At 71.5% G+C, this 20,334-nt stretch overlaps 2 protein-coding genes across 4 annotated transcripts in view; both read right to left on the reverse strand.

Moving 5' to 3' along the window:
• Positions 1-326: 326 nt before the first annotated feature.
• On the reverse strand, positions 327-15,382 carry LOC123350421 (carnitine O-palmitoyltransferase 1, liver isoform-like). 3 transcript variants are annotated; one of them, XM_044989012.1, is made up of 19 exons: positions 15,271-15,382; positions 12,433-12,595; positions 11,319-11,458; positions 9,764-9,935; positions 9,044-9,145; positions 8,147-8,284; positions 7,858-7,935; positions 7,327-7,434; positions 7,033-7,117; positions 6,440-6,635; positions 5,718-5,906; positions 4,848-4,953; positions 4,463-4,579; positions 3,964-4,128; positions 2,481-2,615; positions 1,986-2,138; positions 991-1,104; positions 630-722; positions 327-490 (listed from the first exon to the last, which is right to left on the reverse strand). In XM_044989012.1, exons 2-19 carry the CDS (start codon positions 12,571-12,573, stop codon positions 413-415), a joined length of 2,310 nt encoding a protein of 769 aa, XP_044844947.1. In that variant the 5' UTR covers positions 12,574-12,595; positions 15,271-15,382; the 3' UTR covers positions 327-412. The 3 variants fall into 3 exon arrangements, with proteins under 3 accessions (XP_044844947.1, XP_044844946.1, XP_044844945.1); XM_044989011.1 differs by lacking the exon at positions 15,271-15,382 and adding an exon at positions 14,127-14,266; XM_044989010.1 differs by lacking the exon at positions 15,271-15,382 and adding an exon at positions 13,655-13,742.
• A 2,188-nt stretch (positions 15,383-17,570) lies between these two features.
• LOC123350026 (AP-2 complex subunit alpha-1-like) overlaps positions 17,571-20,334 on the reverse strand; it is a 13,540-nt gene continuing 10,776 nt past the window's right edge. The window contains 4 exon segments of the mRNA XM_044988358.1: positions 17,571-18,281; positions 18,899-19,066; positions 19,263-19,358; positions 19,981-20,032. Coding sequence (XP_044844293.1) covers positions 18,044-18,281; positions 18,899-19,066; positions 19,263-19,358; positions 19,981-20,032 — 554 coding nt within the window. The 3' untranslated portion in view covers positions 17,571-18,043.

Raw genomic sequence — 20,334 nt, forward strand, 5'->3', positions numbered from 1 at the left:
GGGGCTACCGTAGACACCCCCTCAATGGCTGCAGCCCTGGCTGAAAACCCGTTTTGTGTGTGGGGGGGAAATAAAAATGGCAAAGTCTCCCCCCCCCATTTCCTGGGGGCCCATGGGGTAGCTGAACTGTCAGGCTCTGTGGAAGGGGGGGGTCAGCAGAAGGGGGGGGCTTTGTACCCAGCCCGAGCAGCCCCCCCCCCGCTGTACCAGCCAGCGCCAGGACGGGGAAACGCCCCCCAGGAGTCACCCCAGCCCCCCACTCCTATGCTTCCCCCCCCCCCCGCAGACGCACCAGTGGGGGGCTCTGAACACAAACACAGCCCATGCCCTAGCGGGGTCTCCATGCCCCATCGCTTTATTGGGGCGGGGGGGAAATCCAGCCGCCCCCCCCCGCCCACAGCGCGTCTTCAGGCTACTTGGGGGGCAGGTTGAAGAGAGCCCGGAGGTCGAGCAGAGCCGTCCGGATGTTGGCCCCGAAGCGGTGAGCGTCCTGCGGGGGAAGACGGGACGGGTTAGCTGGGGGGGGGGGGAAGAGGTTATTGCCATGGGGGGGGGAAGGGGAGGGATAGACGGGGGGGCGGGGAACAGGCTGGCGCCCCCTCCCACCCCCATCCCTGGCCTCCACTCACCGTCTCAGGGCTAGAGAACTTGCAGGAGACGTGAAACGTGATGAGGTCTTCGCCGATGATGATGTACGACACCCCGTAGCCGTTATCGTCCACCTGGGGGGCAGAGAACCCAGGAGTCCTGGCTCCCAGCCCCTCCCTGCTCTAACCACCAGCCTCCTCTCCCCTCCCAGAGCCAGAGCCAGGGAGAGAACCCAGGAGTCCTGGCTCCCAGGCCCTCCCTGCTCTAACCACTAGACCCCACTCCTCTCTCAGAGCCGGGGAGAGAACCCAGGAGTCCTGGCTCCCAGCCCCCCCCTGCTCTAACCACTAGCCCCCACTCCCCTCCCCGAGCCGGGAGAGAACCCAGGCGTCCGGCACTCACCGGCCCAAAGCCGCCCCCGCAGGAGATGTAGTCCGGGTGCTGCTTGAGGTCGAAGAGCTCGAGCTGCTGGATGGGGGTCTGGCTGGTTGACAGGCCCCACGGCTCTGACAGCACCTGCAAGGCAAGGTGGGGGGTGGGGGGGGGCACAGTCCTGATCGCCCTGCCCCCAAAGACCCACCCCCTTCTGCAAGGCCCACCCCTTCCTGATTCAAGCTCCGCCCCTGGACCCCCACCCCACACACCCAGCCCCGCCCTCTGGATCCTCCCAGTCTGTGCCCACCCCGCCCCCTCCTTGTGATTGCCCCTCCTCTTCAAGCCCCGCCCCTCCGGTACCCCAAGCCACACCCCCTCCCTGAGATCGCCCCACCTCCTTGGTCTCCCAAGTTCTGCCCAGAGACTGCCCCGCCCCTGTACCCCCAAACCCCGCCCCCTCCTGGAGATTGCCCCTCCCCCTCTTCAAGCCCCGCCCCTGTACCCCAAACCCCGCCCCCTCCTGGAGATTGCCCCTCCCCCTCTTCAAGCCCCACCCCTGTGCCCCAAACCCCGCCCCCTCCTGGAGATTGCCCCTCCCCCTCTTCAAACCCCACCCCTGTGCCCCAAACCCCGCCCCCTCCTGGAGATTGCCCCTCCCCCTCTTCCAGCCCCTCCCCTGTGCCCCAACCCCCGCCCCCTCCTGTATATTGCCCCTCCCCCATTCAAGCCCCACCCCTGTGCCCCAAACCCCGCCCCCTCCTGGAGATTGCCCCTCCCCCTCTTCAAACCCCACCCCTGTGCCCCAAACCCCGCCCCTCCTTGTGATTGCCCCTCCTCTTCAAGCCCCGCCCCTCCGGTACCCCAAGCCACACCCCCTCCCTGAGATCGCCCCACCTCCTTGGTCTCCCAAGTTCTGCCCAGAGACTGGCCCACCCCTGTACCCCCAAACCCCGCCCCCTCCTGGAGATTGCCCCTCCCCCTCTTCAAGCCCCACCCCTGAGCACCCCCCCACACCCACGTACCTCCCTGAGGAAGGGGGAGTCCACACCCAGGTACTTGGAGACCACGTAGAGGCAGAAGAGGTGTCGGTCGATGCCCGCGCCCGTCATGGCCCGGCGGTACAGGGTCTGGTGCTTGGCGGCCGCCACACGGAACAGGGCCAGGCGCTGGGCGGCCTGGGGGGGACGGACGGAGGCGGGAGTGAGGGGACGGACCAAAGGCAGCTGGCACGACCCTGGGGATAAGCCGAGGGCTTTGGGGGCAGAGTGCTGGCCAGGCAGAGGCTCGGGGAGCGCCGGGGATGGCAGCGTCGGCAGTTCTCTCCGCACTGCGTTCGGCTCCACCACCTGCCTCTCCCGCCGGCGGGAGCCCCCCGGAAGCAGTGGGGGGGCCTCGGCTCATCCAGACAGGGGCGGCCCCCCCGACTCCCCTGCCCCCTTCACCCCTCGCCCACAGCCTCCACCCCTCTTTTGCGGCCGGGTCCCCCGAGGTGGGAGGCCCCTGCTCCCCCGACTCACGCTCTGGGCGGAGTCCGTCATGGCGCGGACGAAGTTGCAGGACTCGATGGAGCAGGAGCGGACGGTCTCCGTGCGCCCCTCGCGGAACAGCCGCGTCATGGCGGCCTCGTAGGTCAGGCAGAACTTCCCTTTGTCCTGCGGGGGAAGGGGGGGAGCTTAGACGGGGACCCCTCGCCCGGCGCCGGGACATGGCCCCTCGGGGGGGGCACACTCAGGCCGTGGGGCAGGGCCGTACCCGGAAGTGCGCCAGCTGCAGGGCCAGCTGGATGAAGCTGTTGGGGCTGGGGCAGGCTGTGGGGCTGGGGCAGGCCGTGGGGCGGGGGCAGGCCGTGGGGCAGGTCGTGGGGCGGGGGCCGTACCCGGAAGTGCGCCAGCTGCAGGGCCAGCTGGATGAAGCTGTCGGGACTGGGGCAGGCTGTGGGGCAGGGACAGGCCGTGGGGCAGGCTGTGGGGCTGAGGCAGGCCGTGGGGCAGGGGCAGGCCGTGGGGCGGGGGCCGTACCCGGAAGTGCGCCAGCTGCAGGGCCAGCTGGATGAAGCTGTCGGGACTGGGGCAGGCTGTGGGGCAGGGACAGGCCGTGGGGCAGGCCGTGGGGCGGGGGCCGTACCCGGAAGTGCGCCAGCTGCAGGGCCAGCTGGATGAAGCTGTCGGGGCTGGGGCAGGCTGTGGGGCAGGGGCAGGCCGTGGGGCAGGCTGTGGGGCTGAGGCAGGCCGTGGGGCAGGGCCGTACCCGGAAGTGCGCCAGCTGCAGGGCCAGCTGGATGAAGCTGTCGGGGCTGGGGCAGGCTGTGGGGCAGGGGCAGGCCGTGGGGCAGGGGCAGGCCGTGGGGCAGGCCGTGGGGCGGGGGCCGTACCCGGAAGTGCGCCAGCTGCAGGGCCAGCTGGATGAAGCTGTCGGGGCTGGGGCAGGCTGTGGGGCAGGGGCAGGCCGTGGGGCAGGGGCAGGCCATGGGGCAGGCCGTGGGGCAGGGGCAGGCCGTGGGGCAGGCCGTGGGGCAGGGCCGTACCCGGAAGTGCGCCAGCTGCAGGGCCAGCTGGATGAAGCTGTGGGGCAGGGGCAGGCCGTGGGGCAGGCCGTGGGGCGGGGGCCGTACCCGGAAGTGCGCCAGCTGCAGGGCCAGCTGGATGAAGCTGTCGGGGCTGGGGCAGGCTGTGGGGCAGGGGCAGGCCGTGGGGCAGGGGCTGGCCGTGGGGCAGGCCGTGGGGCAGGGCCGTACCCGGAAGTGCGCCAGCTGCAGGGCCAGCTGGATGAAGCTGTCGGGGCTGGGGCAGGCTGTGGGGCAGGGGCAGGCCGTGGGGCAGGCTGTGGGGCAGGGGCAGGCCGTGGGGCAGGGGCAGGCCGTGGGGCAGGGGCCGTACCCGGAAGTGCGCCAGCTGCAGGGCCAGCTGGATGAAGCTGTTGGGGCTGGGGCAGGCTGTGGGGCAGGGGCTGGCCGTGGGGCAGGGGCAGGCCGTGGGGCAGGCCGTGGGGCGGGGGCCGTACCCGGAAGTGCGCCAGCTGCAGGGCCAGCTGGATGAAGCTGTCGGGGCTGGTGCGGCATTTCTTGATCAGCCCCTTGCCGAAGTCCTTGAAGGCGAACGTGTGGAAGTCGACGTCGTGGGCCAGGGCCTGGGCCGCCCGCAGGGAGCCCTGGATCACCCGCCGGCACTGCGGGGGGGGGGGGCATGGAGGGCACGTGTCAGACCAGAAAGCTGCCCCCAAAACGCCCCCCCGCCCCCATTCCTTTGGCCCCACCCACACTCAGGCCCCGCCCATTTTCCTTTGGCCCCACCCCATCTTTATTTGGCTTCACCACCGCAGGCCCCGCCCACCTTCCATTGGCTCCACCCCAGCCCCCGCCCCTGCTTTCCTTTGGCTCTGCCCCACCCCAGGCCCCACCCCCACCTTCTTTTGGCTCCATCCTCCTTTGAGACCAGCCCCCCTCGCCCCACACACCCCACTCTCAGCCCCTCCCCCCGTGCCCAGGCCCCGCCCCGCTCACCTCCTCGGGGATCTCCCACTGCAGTTTTTGGGGTGGGGGGATGCTGGGGTCCAGCTCCCCCTTGCAGTGACCGTCCGCGCCGTAGCCCAGCTGGAAGACGTCTGTGGCCAGCGTATACTGCGGGCGACGGGGGAGACGCAGGCAGCTGAGAACCCAGGCGTCCGGCCTCCCACCTCCCCCACCCCAACCCCTGGAATGGGGAGGGAATCCAGGCATCCAGGCTCCCAGCTCCCCCACCCCGCCCCCCGGAGCAGGGAGGGAACCCAGGCGTCCGGCCTCCCACCTCCCCCACCCCTGGAATGGGGAGGGAACCCAGGCATCCAGGCTCCCAGCTCCCCCACCCCGCCCCCCGGAGCAGGGCGGGAACCCAGGCGTCCGGGCGTACCTCCCAGAGGTGGCCCATGACGGGGGCGTCGGCCCAGGAGTGCTCCGCGTTCAGGCCGATCTTGCCGTTGCGGAAGACGATCAGGGTGAAGGATTTGTCAAACCACCTGCAAGGGGGCAGCCACGGGGTGAGGCCCAGACCTGGGGAGGGGGGCGCATGGCCGGGGGCGGGCAGGCCAGCCGGGGTCCAGGGGAGGGGGCGCTGCAGGGTCGTCCCCCCCGCCATGGAGACCGAGGAGGGACCCTGGAGTGACTGGAGGATTGCGGGAGTCCTCAGGGGGGCACCTCCCTGCTGGGGGTCCTGGGGGGGGGAAGGGAAGGTGGGAGGAGCTGGGAGGTACTGGGGCCAATCAGTGGTGGGAGTTAGGGGGGGGCCCAGAAGGGCTGGGGGCTGCCACCCCCACCCACCCGTCATAGGGGGCCTGGGGAGGGAAACGGGGGTTATTCGTGGGGGGGGGATCTCACCAGAGCTGCCAGGGAGGAGGCTGGCGGGATTGGGGGGGGTCTTCAGGTGGAGCAGGTGGGGGGGGGAGAGTTGGGAGGTCAGGGAGGGGCTTGGGGGGCCGGGGTCCCCCACCTGTCGTGGCCCTGCCCGTGCAGCAGGGCCGTGGCGGACCGGGGGGGGGAGTTGGGGGGCTCGGAGGGTTCGGGGGGGTGGGGTCCCCCACCCGTCGTGGCACTGCCCGTGCAGCAGGGCCTTGGCGGAGCGGGTGGGGGGGGAGTTGGGGGGGTCGGGGGGGTTTTGGGGGCGGGGTCCCCCACCTGTCGTGGCACTGCCCGTGCAGCAGGGCCTTGGCGTAGCGGGTGGGGGGGGAGTTGGGGGGATCGGGGGGGGGGATCGGGGGCGGTTCGGGGGGGCGGGGTCCCCCACCTGTCGTGGCACTGCCCGTGCAGCAGGGCCTTGGCGTATCGATCCAGCGCCCGGCCCGGCTCGGGGCCCAGCAGCCCCTGCTCCGTGGTGTCCAGCGTCAGGAAAAAGGCAGCTTGTTCCACCGCCCGGAGCGAGTCCTGGTTCCGGCCCGACCCGAAGTACGTCCGGCGGGCCCGGGCCCACGGCTCCCTGCAGGGGGGGGGGGGTGTCAGCCCGGCCAGCGCTGCCCCTGCCCCCCCCGCCCCACTGGGTGCCCGGATCCCCCCTTCCCCCCACCAGCTCCCATTCAGCCTCCCCCCACTTGTCTCCGTCCCTCTCCCCAGTCCCATCCCCCAGGTCCCCCCCACCTGCCCCCACCCCCATAGGTCCCATCCCCCCCTGGGTCCCATCCCCCAGGTCCCCCCCACCTGCCCCCACCCCCATAGGTCCCGTCCCCCCCTGGGTCCCATCCCCCAGGTCCCCCCCACCTGCCCCCACCCCCATAGGTCCCGTCCCCCCCTGGTTCCCATCCCCCAGGTCCCCCCCCACCCCCATAGGTCCCATCCCCCCCTTGGTCCCATCCCCCAGTTCCCCCCCACCTGCCCCCACCCCCATTGGTCCCGTCCCCCCCTGGGTCCCATCCCCCAGGTCCCCCCCACCTGCCCCCACCCCCATAGGTCCCGTCCCCCACTGCCCCCCCACATTCCCATCCCCCCGTTCCCATCCCCCCCCCCCGCTCTCACCGGGGCCCGGCGGTCAGGGCGGCCAGGGTCTCCTCGCCGGGCGCGGGGGGCGCGGGGTCGTCCAGGATCCGCTGGAACTGGGCCTGCAGCTCGCGGGGGCCCAGCAGCCGCCCCCCATGGTACAGCCCCACGCGGAAGAAGCGGCCGGCGTGGAAAACAGCGATGTGCCGGCTGTCCCGCCGGTGCTGCAGCGAATCTGGGGGGGGAGCGGGGTGTGGGGGCCGGGCCGCCCCTTGGCCGTCCCCTCCCCCCGGGCAAAACACCCGGCACCAACCCCTCCCCTCCTGCAGCAGCCCACCCCAGTTCACATCCAGCCCCCCAGAGATCCCCCCACCCCTCTCTGGGGGTCACCCCACTCTGAGACCCCCCGACACTGGGTCCCCTCAGCCTCTCCCAGGGGGTCACCCCACTGACCCCCCCCACTGGGCCCCCCACCCCACTCTGGGGGTCACCCCACTGCAAGGCCCCCCAGCTGTAAGGGGGGGTGTACGTGCTATCTCCAGGGTATTTAATCTGGTGCAAAGCTTTCACCCCAGGGGTTCAGTGGGAGGTGACCCCCCCTCGCCGGGGAGGGGGGGCCGGGGGGGTCCTACCTGCCTCCACTCCAGGGACACGGGTGGTGTTGAACATGCGTTCGTACTGCGCCGAGCACATGGGCAGGGTGCCCTGGATCATCAGCTGGGGGGGCAGGGAGGGAATCCATCACCCCTGAGAGCCCCCCCCATAACGCAGCCCCCTGCCCCATGCCAGGGGAGACCCGCCCCCCAGAGACACCCCAGCCCCCTCACGGCACAGCCCCCTGCCGAGGCCCCTCCCCTCTCTGCCCCCGACCGCCCCCCTTGGCCAGGCGCCCCCCCCGTCGGATGCCCCCCCCAGCCCCCCCTCACCGGTTTGATCTGCTCGCGGTTCAGCAGCCGCCGGTAGAGCAGCACGGCATGAACCACGTTCCCCGCCCGGGCGGCCTGCAGGGGGGTCGGGGTGACGTACAGGAAATCCTGGGGGCGGGGGGGAGAAGGGGGTTAGGGACCGGGCTATACATGGGGGACCCCCGTACGCCCCCCCACGGGGCCAGAGCAGGGTACAGGGAGGGGGGCCCCCGTACGCCCCCCCACGGGGCCAGAGCAGGGTACAGGGAGTGGGGCCCCCGTACGCCCCCCCCCCGGGGCCAGACCAGGGTACAGGGAGTGGGGCCCCCATATGCCCCCCCCCCACGGGGCCAGAGCAAGGTACAAGGAACGGGGGCACCCGTATCCCCCCCCCCCACAGGGCCAGAGCAAGGTACAAGGAGCGGGGGCCCCCATATGCCCCCCCACGGGGCCAGAGCAGAGTACAGGGAGGGGGGGCCCACACGCCCCCCCACGGGGCCAGAGCAGAGTACAGGGAGGGGGCCCCCGTACGCCCCCCCCGAAAGGACCCACCATGGCGTAGTAGTTGCTGTTAACCATCAGGGGGCCCCGGCCCCGCAGGTAAACGTATTCTTCCCACCAGTCGCTCACCTGGGGGGGGGACAAGGGTAAAGGGAGTCAGAGACCCCCCCACGCCCCTCCTGCAGCACGAGCCCCCCCAGCCTCCCACTGCCTCCCAGCACAACCCCCCCACTGAGCCCCCCCCAGCACGGTGCCCCCCCACTGAGCCCCCCAACCCCTCGCAGCACGGGGCCCCCCGAGCCCCCCCCAGCACGGGGCCCCCCCGGCCCGGCTCACTCACGTAGTTGGTGGCCCACCAGGACTTGAGGGTCAGGTACCACTGCAGCCGGGGGCCCAGCGAGCGCTCGAAGTCCCGGCCCAGGGCGGCCGCGCGCTGGAAGTGCGAGTCCGACAGCAGGGGGCGCATCGACTCCAGGTACTGGGGGGGGCAAAGCCGGGGGGAGACCCCCCCAAACCGGGGAGTGTCAGCTCCACTGCCCCCAGCCCCCCCGGCACCCCCCCAACTCCCCCCCCGGACTCCCCCTCCACCAGCGCCAGTCCCCCAGACCCCCCCTTCCCAGACCCCCCCCCAACTCCCCCCCCGGACTCCCCCTCCACCAGCGCCAGTCCCCCAGAACCCCCCTTCCCAGACCCCCCCGCATCTCCCCCCCCGGACTCCCCCTCCACCAGCGCCAGTCCCCCAGAACCCCCCTTCCCAGACCCCCCCAACTCCCCCCCCCGGACTCCCCCTCCACCAGCGCCAGTCCCCCAGAACCCCCCTTCCCAGACCCCCCCGCATCTCCCCCCCCGGACTCCCCCTCCACCAGCGCCAGTCCCCCAGAACCCCCCTTCCCAGACCCCCCCCAACTCCCCCCCCGGACTCCCCCTCCACCTGCGCCTTTCCCCCTCAACCCCCCTTCCCTAACCCCCCCCAGCTCCCCCCCCGGACTCCCCCTCCACCAGCGCCAGTCCCCCCCAACCCCCCTTCCCCAACCCCCCCAACTCCCCCCCCGGACTCCCCCTCCACCAGCGCCAGTCCCCCAGAACCCCCCTTCCCAGGACCCCCCCAACTTCCCCCCTCCACCAGCCCCCACGGCAGTCCAGACCCCCGCCCCAGGATTCCCCCCAGCCACCAGCCCCCCTCCGAGAACCCAGCCCCCCCTTCCCCAGGTTCTCCCCCCCCCCCGCGGTCGCTCACCCGCTGCACCGTGTCGCTGACGGGGGGCACGGGGAGCCGTGGCAGGGAGGCCTGGTAGCTGTACAGCATGGGCCTGCGGCCGGCAAAGATCTTCACCAGCGCCTGGGGGGGCAGAGCAGTGACCCCCAACTGGCCAGCCGGGGAGCGAGCCCCCCCCCGGATAGTTTCAGCCCCCCCATCCTAGCTCCTGCCCCCCCACACCATGGTACATGCCAGGCCTGAGCCACAGCAGCATGGGGGCACCCCCTGTGGCCCATCGCAGCCCCCCATGGGGCCCCCCAGAAGGGACCAGCCCCCCCACCTGCAGCCCCAGGATGTACCACCCCCCACATGGCCCCAAGGCCCCTAGCACATCCCAGCCCCCGCCCATGGGGTCCCCCAGAAGGTACCAGCCCCCCCCCCCCCGCAGCCTCAGGACATAGCAGCCCCCCACATGGCCCCGGGGCCCCTGGCACATCCCAGCCCCCGCCCATGGGGTCCCCCAGAAGGTACCACCCCCCCCCGGGGCCCCCAGCATGTCCCAGCCCCCCCGGGGCCCTGGCACGTCCCAGCCCCCCCCAGCACGTCCCAGCCCCCCCGGGCCCCCGGTACGTCCCAGCCCCCCCAGCACGTCCCAGTCCCCCCGGGGCCCCCAGCACGTCCCAGCCCCCCGGGGCCCGGCACGTCCCAGCCCCCCCGGGGCCCCCAGCACGTCCCCGCCCCCCCGGGCCCCGCACCTACCAGCCAGCACTTGGTGGCGTGGGAGGGGCGCCCGTGCTCCTCGCCCATCCAGCCGTGGTAGCAGAGCAGAGCCCGCAGGGCCCCCCGCATGGTCACCACCAGCCCCAGCCACAGCAGGGTGGCGAAGGCCAGAGCCCCCAGCCCCGCCCGGGCCGGCTCCGACAGGTACGCGCTGCGGGGGGCGGGGCGGGGTCAGCGGGGGGGCCACCCCCTCTCCGGTGACCCCCCCGAGCCCCCCAGCCCTGCCTCCCTCCCCCCCAAACACCCCCAGCCCAGCCCCCTTCCCTCAGCCCCACACGCCCCCTGGCCCTGCCCCCCCGACCCCCCCACCCGCCCCCTTCCCTCAGCCCCACACGCCCCCTGGCTCTGCCCCCCCGGGCCCTCCCCAGAGCCCCCAGCCCCGCCCGGGCCGGCTCCGACAGGTACGCGCTGCGGGGGGCGGGGCGGGGTCAGTGGGGGGGTCACCCCCTCTCCGGTGACCCCCCCCGAGCCCCCCAGCCCTGCCTCCCTCCCCCCCAAACACCCCCAGGACAGCCCCCTTCCCTCAGCCCCACACGCCCCTGGCCCTGCCCCCGACCCCCCCAGCCCCCTTCCCTCAGCACCACACGCCCCCTGGCCCTGCCCCCCGACCCCCCCAGCCCCCTTCCCTCAGCCCCACACGCCCCCTGGCTCTGCCCCCCCGTGCCCTCCCCAGTGCCCCCAAGCCCCCCAGCCCTGCATCCCTCCCCCAGCCCCACACATATCCCTGGCCCTGCCCCCCATGCCCTCCCCAGTGCCCCTGAGCCCCCAGCCCAGCCTCCCTCCCCCAGCCCCACACGTATCCCTGGCGCTGCCCACCGTCTCCCCCAGCCCCCTTCCCTCAGCCCCACACACCCTCTGGCCCTGCCCCCCAGCCCTGCCCTCCTCTGTGCCCCCCAGCACCACCTCCCTCTCCCCCAAACACCCCTGCCCAGCTCCCTTCCCTCAGCCCCACACGCCCCCTGGCCCTGCCCCCCAGTGCTCCCGAGCCCCCCAGCCCAGCCCCCTTCCTCAGCCCCACACACCCTCTGGCCCTGCCCCCCAGCCCTGCCCTCCTCTGTGCCCCCCAGCACCACCTCCCTCTCCCCCAAACACCCCCAGCACAGCCCCCTTCCCTCAGCCCCAAATGCCCCCTGGCCCTGCCCCCCGGCCCCCCCAGTCCCCCCAACACCCCCAGCCCCCTTCCCTCAGCCCCCTGGCCCTGCCCCCCAGGCCCTCCTCAGTGGCCCTGAGCCCCCAGCCCAGCCTCCCTCCCCCAGCCCCACACATATCCCTGGCCCTGCCCCCCTATGCCCTCCCCAGTGCCCCTGAGCCCCCAGCCCAGCCTCCCTCCCCCAGCCCCACACATATCCCTGGCCCTGCCCCCCATGCCCTCCCCAGTGCCCCTGAGCCCCCAGCCCAGCCTCCCTCCCCCAGCCCCACACATATCCCTGGCCCTGCCCCCCTATGCCCTCCCCAGTGCCCCTGAGCCCCCAGCCCAGCCTCCCTCCCCCAGCCCCACACGTATCCCTGGCCCTGTCCCCCATACCCCCCCCACCTGGCGGGCAGGTGCTCCTTGATCTTGCCGATGAGCCCCATGGAGGGGTCGAGGCGGGAGGCCTGGCTGGCCAGGATGGCTGCGGCCATGACCAGCCAGCTGGCCGGGCTGGCGGGGAACACGCCCGTCACCAGGCTGTTCTGTGGGGGGAGACGGGGGTCAGCGGGGGGGGGGGGGGGGAAGCAGCACGGGGCCAGGCCAGAGCCCAGCTCCTCCCCCCCAGCTCCCTGATCCCAGGTCTGACCCCCTCAACTCCCCCCAGATCCCTGCTTCTCACTCTGACCCCCGACTCCCCCCAGATCCCTGCTCCTCACTCTGACCCCCCAGCTCCCCCAGCCCCCAGATCCCTGCTCCTCACTCTGACCCCCCAGCTCCCCCCAGCCCCCAGATCCCTGCTCCTCACTCTGACCCCCCAACACCCCCCAGCCCCCAGATCCCTGCTCCTCACTCTGACCCCCCAGCTCCCCCCAGATCCCTGCTCCTCACTCTGAGCCCCCAGCTCCCCCCAGCCCCCAGATCCCTGCTCCTCACTCTGACCCCCCAGCTCCCCCCAGCTCCCAGATCCCTGCTCCTCACTCTGAGCCCTGACTCCCCCCAGCCCCCAGATCCCTGCTCCTCAGTCTGACCCTCCAACTCCCAGTTTGGAGCTGAGGGAAGGGGGCAGGGATAGCTCAGTGGTTTGAGCATTGGCCTGCTAAACCCAGAGTTGTGAGTTCAATCCTTGAGGGGGCCACTTAGGGATCTGGGGCAAAAATTGGTCCTGCTAGTGAAGGCAGGGGGCTGGACTCGATGACCTTTCAAGGTCCCTTCCAGTTCTAGGAGATTGGTATATCTCCCATTATTACCTCCCCCCAGCCCCGAGATCCCTGCTCCTCACTCTGACCCCCCAACACCCCCCAGATCCCTGCTCCTCACTCTGACCCCCCAGATCCCCCTCTAACCCCCAGCCCCACAGTCTGACTCCTCACCCCCCCAGCCCACAATCTCTGCCCCAGTCTGACCTCTTGGGTAACTCCCAGCCCCCTGCCCCTCAATCTCCCCCCCCACCCCCAATTCCCACCCCACAGTCAGACCCCACAGCTCCTCCCCAGCCCCAGTGGGGTCTCCCCCATACCCGGAGCCGGGTGATTTTCTTCTTCCAGGAGCGCAGGCCGGCCAGGTAGACCTGCTTCAGGGCCGCATGGCTGAGCCGCAGGTCGACCCCCTCGGGCGAGACCGTGAACTGGAAGGCCACGGCCTGGTGAGCCTCCGCCATGGCTGGGGGGCGCTAGCGGGCGCTGGGGCAGAGAGAGAGGGGCCGTCGGGGGGGGGCACTGACATGCCAGGACGCCTGGGTCCTACCCCGGTGCTAAGGGGGGGCTGGGAGTCAGGCGACTAACCCCCCCTAAGGCTCTGGGGAGAGCCCCAGACACCCAGCCCCCGCACCCCACCCCAGAGGGGTCCCCATATATCCAGCCCCCGCGCCCCACCCCAGAGGGGTCCCCGGACACCCAGCCCCCGCACCCCACCCCAGAGGGGTCCCCATATATCCAGCCCCCGCGACTCACCCCAGAGGGGTCCCTGGACACCCAGCCCCCACGACACACCACAGAGGGGTCCCCGGACACCCAGCCCCCACGACTCACCCCAGAGGGGTCCCTGGACACCCAGCCCCCGCACCCCACTCCAGAGGGGTCCCCATATATCCAGCTCCCGCGACTCACCCCAGAGGGGTCCCTGGACACCCAGCCCCCACGACTCACCACAGAGGGGTCCCCATATATCCAGCCCCCACACCCCACCCCAGAGGGGTCCCCGGACACCCAGCCCCCGCACCCCACCCCAGAGGGGTCCCTGGATACGCAGGCCCCACACCTCCACCACTTCCCCGTCCCGCCTACGCTGGGGACTCGTCCGTGGGGTCATTCCCCTCCCTGGTCAGAGCCAGCCCCATATTTACAGCCTGGCTCCAGCCCAGCCTGGCTGCCGAGCCCACGGGTGCAGAATTGTGCGTAGGGACCTGCCGCCGGGCTCAGCCCGCCCCCCCCTGCCCCGTGGGGATCAGCAGAGCTGGGGCTCCCGGCGCCTCTCACTCTGGGGCAGGTTTTCTGCCCCTTTCCTCAGCCTCCTCTCTGCCCCCAGCCCCCCCGGACCAACCTCCCTCTCGCCCGCGGACCCGGCGCCAGCCCCGGGACCGAACGCCCCCTGCCCCCAACCCCCAGTGTCCCCCGTTAGCCCTTTGGCCCCAGCACCGCAGAGGGAGCTCCTGGCCTGACTCCGGCCGGTTGGGGGGGGGGCAGAGAGAGGCCCCCTCCCCGGGGACAGAGCCGGGGGGGGGTCACGGGCACCTGCCGTACCTGGGCACTGCCAATGGGCCCAGACCTGCCAGCACCAGCCGGTCCAGCCCCAGCTCCGCAGTGACCTCACCCCGATGCGCTGCTGAGGTCACAATCCAGCACCCCGGCATGGGGGGGGGGTGGAGACATCTCAGACTCCCAGGGAGTGAGAGACAGGAAGAGATCCGGTCTCCCCCACCGCCCGCTCTAACCACTAGCCCCCACTCCCCTCCCAGAGCCAGGGATGGAACCCAGGAGTCCTGCCCCCAGCCCCCCAGCTCTAACCAATAGGCCCCACTCCCCTCACAGGGCTGGGGAGGGAACCCAGGGACGTCACAGCCCCATCCCTAACCCAGATCAGCCCCCCACCGTCCCCAATCGCCCCAGGCTCTCCACAGCCCCTGACCCAGAACGGGGCCCCCCGGCCGGGCGCTGCCCAGCCCCACAGCAGCACGCAGTCCCTGCCCCACAGATCAAAGCAGGCTCGCGGTACCTCTGGGGAAACTGAGGCTGGGAAGGATGGAAGAGGCGGAATAGAACCCAGGAGTCCGGAGGCCAGCTGCCCGCTTGTGCCTGGCAAACACGTCCCCCGCCAGGGACCTTTACTCCCTGGCTCCCAGGAGAGGCTCTGGGGGCTGTGACCTTCCCCGCACCTGGACTCAGATAGAGCGGGGGGGGGGGGGGAGGTGGGCAGAGCAGAACCTTGGTACTCAGGATGCCTGGGTTCCATCCCCGGCTCTGGGAGGGGAGTGGGGTCTAGTGGTTAGAGCGGGGGGGGCCGGGAGCCAGGACTCCTGGGTTCTCTCCCAGGCTCGGGGGGGGCTAGTGGGTTAGAATGGGGAGGCTCCAACCCACTAGACCCTTCACTGCTCCCAAGGAACCCAGGAGTCCTGGCTCCCAGCCCCCCCCTGCTCTAACCACTAGACCCCACTCCCCTCCCAGCCCCTTCCCCCGCTACACCCCCCTACCCATCTGGGCCCCACCCCCACCCCGCACTCAGCACCCATCGATCACAGACGGCCCAGGGAGCCTCCCCCCTCCCCCTGGGGATCCCAGCCCCGGCGCTGCCCCCCCCCCCATCCCATCAGCCCCTGAGAGACAGGCTCCCCCGGGGGCTGGAATCTCAATACAAAGAATATCGATGGGCTGGGGAAACACACCGCCTGTCAGCTCCCCGAGCCGGGGAGAGAACCCAGGAGTCCTGGCTCCCAAACAACCCCACCCCCCTCTCTAACCACTAGGCCCCCGCTCCCCCCTCCTCCAGCCATACAGAGAACCCAGGAGTCCTGACTCCTAAACACCCCCCCCCGCTCTAACCACTAGACCCCGCTCCCCCCTCCTCCAGCCATACAGAGAACCCAGGAGTCCTGACTCCCAAACCCCCCCCCACACACACCGCTCTAGCCACTAGACCCCGCTCCCCCCTCCTCCAGCCATACAGAGAACCCAGGAGTCCTGACTCCCAAACACCCCCTCCCACCGCTCTAACCACTAGACCCCGCTCCCCCCTCCTCCAGCCATACAGAGAACCCAGGAGTCCTGACTCCCAAACACCCCCACACACACACACCGCTCTAGCCACGCCCCTTCAGCCAGAGAGGGAACCCAGGAGTCCTGGCTCCCACCGCCTCACTCACCTTCCTGCCCGCAGGATCCAAGCCGGGGTGTCCGCTGCGCTGCAAGCGGTTGGCAGCGTCCTGAGACCCCCCCCCCCCCCAGGCTGGGGACGGGCCCCTCCCTGCTGCCCCCTCCCCTCCCCTCTCGTCTCCCTCCCCCCCCCGCTAGCCCATCCCCCCCTTCTAGCCTCCTCACCCCCTCGCTCCTACCCCGCCCCTCTGCCCCCCGCCCCACTCGCCCCTCGCCCAGCTGATCGCGGCGGCGCCGGGGCCTCCCGGAGAACTGGGGCGGGGTGGGGGGGGGACACGTGTCTGGAGCCTGCGCGGAGCGTCAGAGCCGGGAGTGAGGGGGCGGGACTGAGGGATGGAAGTGGGGGGGGAGAGAGAGAATGGGGGAGGGGCGGGGATGGGGCGAGAAGAGGGGTAATAGTGGGGGAGGGGGAGGAGTAATGGGGGGGAGGAATGGGGAAAGAGGAGGGGTAATAGTGGGGGGAGGGGTGGGACGAGAGGAGGTGGGGGAGGGGTAATAGTGGGGGAGGGGCAGTGCTCGGGGAGGGATGGGGCAAGAGGAGGGGTAAGAGTGGGGGAGGGGGGAGGCGGGGGGGAAGGGTTGGGCCAGAGGGGGAGGGCAGGGGAGGGGTGGGGCTGGAGGAGGGGTAATAGTGGGGGAGGGGGAGGGCAGGGGAGGGGTGGGGCTGGAGGAGGGGTAATAGTGGGGAAGGGTTGGGCCAGAGGGGGGGGCTGGAGGAGGGGTAAGAGTGGGGGAGGGGGAGGGGGAGGGGTGGGGCTGGAGGAGGAGGAGGTGAGAGCAGGGGCGAGCGTGGGGCAGGGGTCACAGGGGGAAGGGGGGCTGGGGGGGCACAGCCCCCGGGGTCCCAGAGGAGGGGGACGCCCCGTGCTAGCCCTGGGCTCCGCCAGGGGCCAGAAGGCGGGACGGGGGGGAAGTTGTTTCCTGGGGGCGCCGTGGGGCGGGAGGGGCCCCGGATGGCCCCACCCCTGGCCAGGCTGCCCTTCGAATGGCCCAGTGCTGGGCCCACCCCGACCCCCTGGGGGCCAGGGCCAGAGCTCCCCCCGTGGCCACGGGGAGCCCGATCCCCCCGCCCGGGGCCGAGCCCTGGGCTCAGGCCCTGGCCGAACGGCCCTGGGGGGTTCACCTGCCCTCCCTCTCCCCCAGGGCCGAGCGGTGCAGGGACGTCCCGTGTCTTCCACCCTGCTGAGACCCCCCGGACGACAGCCCCCCATTCAGGCCACCCCCCGCCAGCGCCCCCAGATCCTGCCGGGCTCCCCCCCTTGGTAGCCGTGCCCCTGACGGCTCCGGCCCCCGGGCAATTCCCCGCTTTGATGACGCCGCCGGCCCCAGGCCGGATGCCCGCTGGCCCCCCAACCGGTGTGGCCATCCTGCCCCATGGCTTGTTCTTCGCATGGCCTGCCGTGTCCCGTGGTGGGGGCCGGCCCCCCACCACAACAGGATCTGGGGGGGGGGTCTCCATGACCAAAGTGTCTGGGAGGGGTCCTGAAATCCCCCACCCCACTGCCACGCTGGGAGCGATGGGTGGGAGCCAGGACTCCTGGGTTCGCTCCTGGCTCTGGGAGGGGAGTGGGGTGTAGTGGTTAGAGCGGGGGGGGGGTCTGGGAGCCAGGACTCCTGGGTTCTATCCCAGCCGGGGAGGGGGGCTGAATCCTTTGCCAAGCTGTGTGTTGGTGCTGCCCCCTTGTGGCTGGCAGGAGGCAGCAGCTGGACCCCGCAGCGTCCCACCCCTCCGCACAGCCCACCCCCAGCCGGAGGCGAACAGCCCATTCGCCACCCACCCTTTGCCCCCCCCCACCCCGGTGGGGTTGTGTCCGTAAATGCAGCTACCCTCTGATAGGCAGCTCTGGGAGGGGAGTGGGGTCTAGTGGTTAGAGCGGGGGGGGCTGGGAGCCAGGACTCCTGGGTTCTCTCCCCGACTCTGGGAGGGGGGGGTCTAGTGGTTAGAGCGCGGGGGGGGTGGGAGCCAGGACTCCTGGGTTTTCTCCCTGGCTCTGGGAGGGGAGTGGGGTCTAGTGGTTAGAGCGGGGGGTGGGGTAGCTGGGAGCCAGGACTCCTGGGTTCTCTCCTGGCTCTGGGAGGGGAGTGGGGTCTAGTGGTTAGAGCGGGGGGTGGGGTAGCTGGGAGCCAGGACTCCTGGGTTCTCTCCTGCCTCTGGGAGGGGAGTGGCTGTACCCCGAGGCCAATCCCCCGTTGGCTGACCCCCTCGGGTTCCCCCCCCCACGACTGGAGGATGCGTCTCTGTCTGTTCAAATAAACCTCTTTATTTGCACATCAGGCCATAGGCCCCATAGCCCATTATTCAGGGGCCCAGGAGGACCCCCCCCACCCCACAGTCTGTCTCCCCCCCTCTTGCCCTGTCCCACAGCACCACTTGGGGGTCCCTGGGTGCTGCCGGGCTGCTCACTGTAGATGGGCAAGTGCTGCTGGGCGGGGGGGGGCATATCTCCACACCCCCCCGGCACAATCCTTGGTCCGATCCCCAGCTCTGGGGGGCCGGCTGCCCCTTTGCCATGGGGTGCATGAGGCAGCCACCACGGCTGCCTGCAGGGGGCAGCAAGGAGCCGGTGTGGGCGGGTAGGTGGCAGTGTCTCCCCAGGGTGGGGGTGCGCGTGCCAGTGGGTGCCAGCCCCCCCCGGCTGTGCCCACCCCCTCTTCTCAGCCGGTGCCGTGTGTCTCCGGGCAGAGGTGCTGGGCCGCCCCCGGCTCAGGCTGTGTCTCTGCGGGGTGGGGCTCCCTGTGCCCCGGCCGCGCCCAGCCCTGCTCTCAGCGGGTGCTGTCCCGGTGGGGGGCAGGCCCCCGGTGCCAGCCAGGGCTCCCCTCCCGGCGGCGCCGGCGCCCGTAGCCCATGGGGTCGGCCATGTCCTTCTGGGAGTCGTCTTTGTGGTCGCTGGCCCCGATGTGGTACAGCCAGTTGAAGAGGCGATGGGTCTGACACGTGCCCAGCTGGCAGCCGCGCCCAGTCGTCTGCAGAGAGAGCTGGCGGGGGATCCGGCGCCGGGGGCTGGGCGGGCAGAGAGAGAGAGAGAGTCAGGACTCCTGGGTTCCATCCCCAGCTCTGGGAGGGGAGTGGGGTCTAGTGGTTAGAGCGGGGGGGGCTAGGAGCCAGGACTCCTGGGTTCCATCCCTGGCTCTGGGCGGGGAGAGGGGTCTAGTGGTTAGAGCAGGGGGGGCTGGGAGTCAGGACTCCTGGGTTCCATCCCTGGCTCTGGGCGGGGAGAGGGGTCTGGTGGTTAGAGCAGGGGGGGCTGGGAGTCAGGACTCCTGGGTTCCATCCCCAGCTCTGGGAGGGGAGCGGTGTCTAGTGATTGGAGCAGGGGGGGCTGGGAGCCAGGACTCCTGGGTTCCATCCCTGGCTCTGGGCGGGGAGAGGGGTCTGGTGGTTAGAGCAGGGGGGGGGCTGGGAGCCAGGATTCCTGGGTTCCACCCCAGCTCTGGGAGGGGAGCGGTGTCTAGTGGTTAGAGCAGGGGAGGCTGGGAGCCAGGACTCATGGGTTCTCTCCCAGCTCCAATGAGGGAACAGCTGGGCCCCCACCTTTCCTCCCCCTGCCCCTTGGAAGTGGAGGGGGGGTTCTGACCCCATGACACCCCCTCCCCGCCCCTGAACTACCCCGAACTTACCTCCTGGGCAGGCCAAGCGCCTCTCCCGCGTCCTCCGGCTGGACGTACCACGCAGGCCTGGCTCCAGCTGCTGGGCCGGGCTCCCAACGGGCAGGCGCTGCCAGGGGGGGCCCCCTCTGGGCCCCCCGCAACTGCTGCAGGAAGGAGATCACGGGCGGCGGGTGCCATCTACAGTGGAGAAGGGGAGATTGGGGAAAGAGCCCCAATGTGGGGGGAGGGTCCCCAAGCCCCCCAACCCTTCATCCCTCCCCCACACAGCCCCCTTCACTCAGCATCCCCTTCCCAGCCGGGTTCCCCACAAAATGGAGCCCCCCCCCGTCCGCCCTCCTGGCTGGAGTCTCGCCCTGCCCCCCTCAGCCCTCACCTGGCCGGGGGCTCCCCCATCCGCTGCGACTCACACCGGCCTGCCAGAGTCACCACGAGCAGCGAGACCAGTTCGAGGGGCACCATGGCGGAGAGCCTGGAAGAGAACCAGCCAGTCAGCAGGGGAGAGAACCCAGGAGTCCGGGCACCCAGCCGCCCCCCTCCCTGCTCCAACCACCAGACCCCACTCCCCTCCCAGAGCCGAGTAGAGAACCCAGGAATCCGGGCTCCCAGCCCCCCCTGCTCTAACCACCAGACCCCACTCCCCTCCTAGAGCCAGGGAGAGAACCCAGGAGCCCTGGCTCCCAGCCCCCCCTGCTCTAACAACCAGACCCCACTCCCCTCCCAGAGCCAGGGAGAGAACCCAGGAGCCCTGGCTCCCAGCCCCCCTGCTCTAACCACCAGACCCCACTCCCCTCCCAGAGCCAGGGAGAGAACCCAGGAGTCCCGGCTCCCAGTCCCCCCTGCTCTAACCACCAGACCCCACTCCCCTCCCAGAGCCAGGGAGAGAACCCAGGAGCCCTGGCTCCCAGCCCCCCCCCCGCTCTAACCACTAGCCCCCACTCCCCTTCCAGAGCCGGGGAAGAGAACCCAGGAGTCCTGGCTCCCAGCTCCCCCTGCTCTAACCAGCAGACCCCACTCCCCTCCCAGAGCCGGGGAGAGAACCCAGGAGTCCGGGCTGACTAAAGCCCCCCTCCCGGGGGCGGGGCGGGTCCTACCTGCTGTCAGGGGCGGGGGCCGATGTCTGTCTGTCTGTCCGGGACCGGCTGGCTGGTGCGGATGGATTCGCGGCGCGGCTGGTCCCCTTATATCCCGGCGGCGGGGGCGGGGGCGGGGGAGGGGAGACCGGGGGGGGGGGGCGGGGCGGCTCTTTACAGCTCCCGGGGGGGGGGAGATCCCGGGAGGGGGGAAGGGGGGGACTCATACCCCGCCCCCCCGCCAAGGGTCTCAGCCGGGGGGGGGCAAAGGGTGTGTGCGACCCCCCCCTCCGACCGAATATCGGGCAGGGGGGGTTCACGAGCGGGTTCACTAGTCCCCCGACCCCTGCCCCCCCCCGCTCCTACCGCCCCACT

This window comes from Mauremys mutica, chromosome 15, assembly GCF_020497125.1.
Source record: "Mauremys mutica isolate MM-2020 ecotype Southern chromosome 15, ASM2049712v1, whole genome shotgun sequence".
NCBI classification, from domain to species: domain Eukaryota; kingdom Metazoa; phylum Chordata; order Testudines; family Geoemydidae; genus Mauremys; species Mauremys mutica.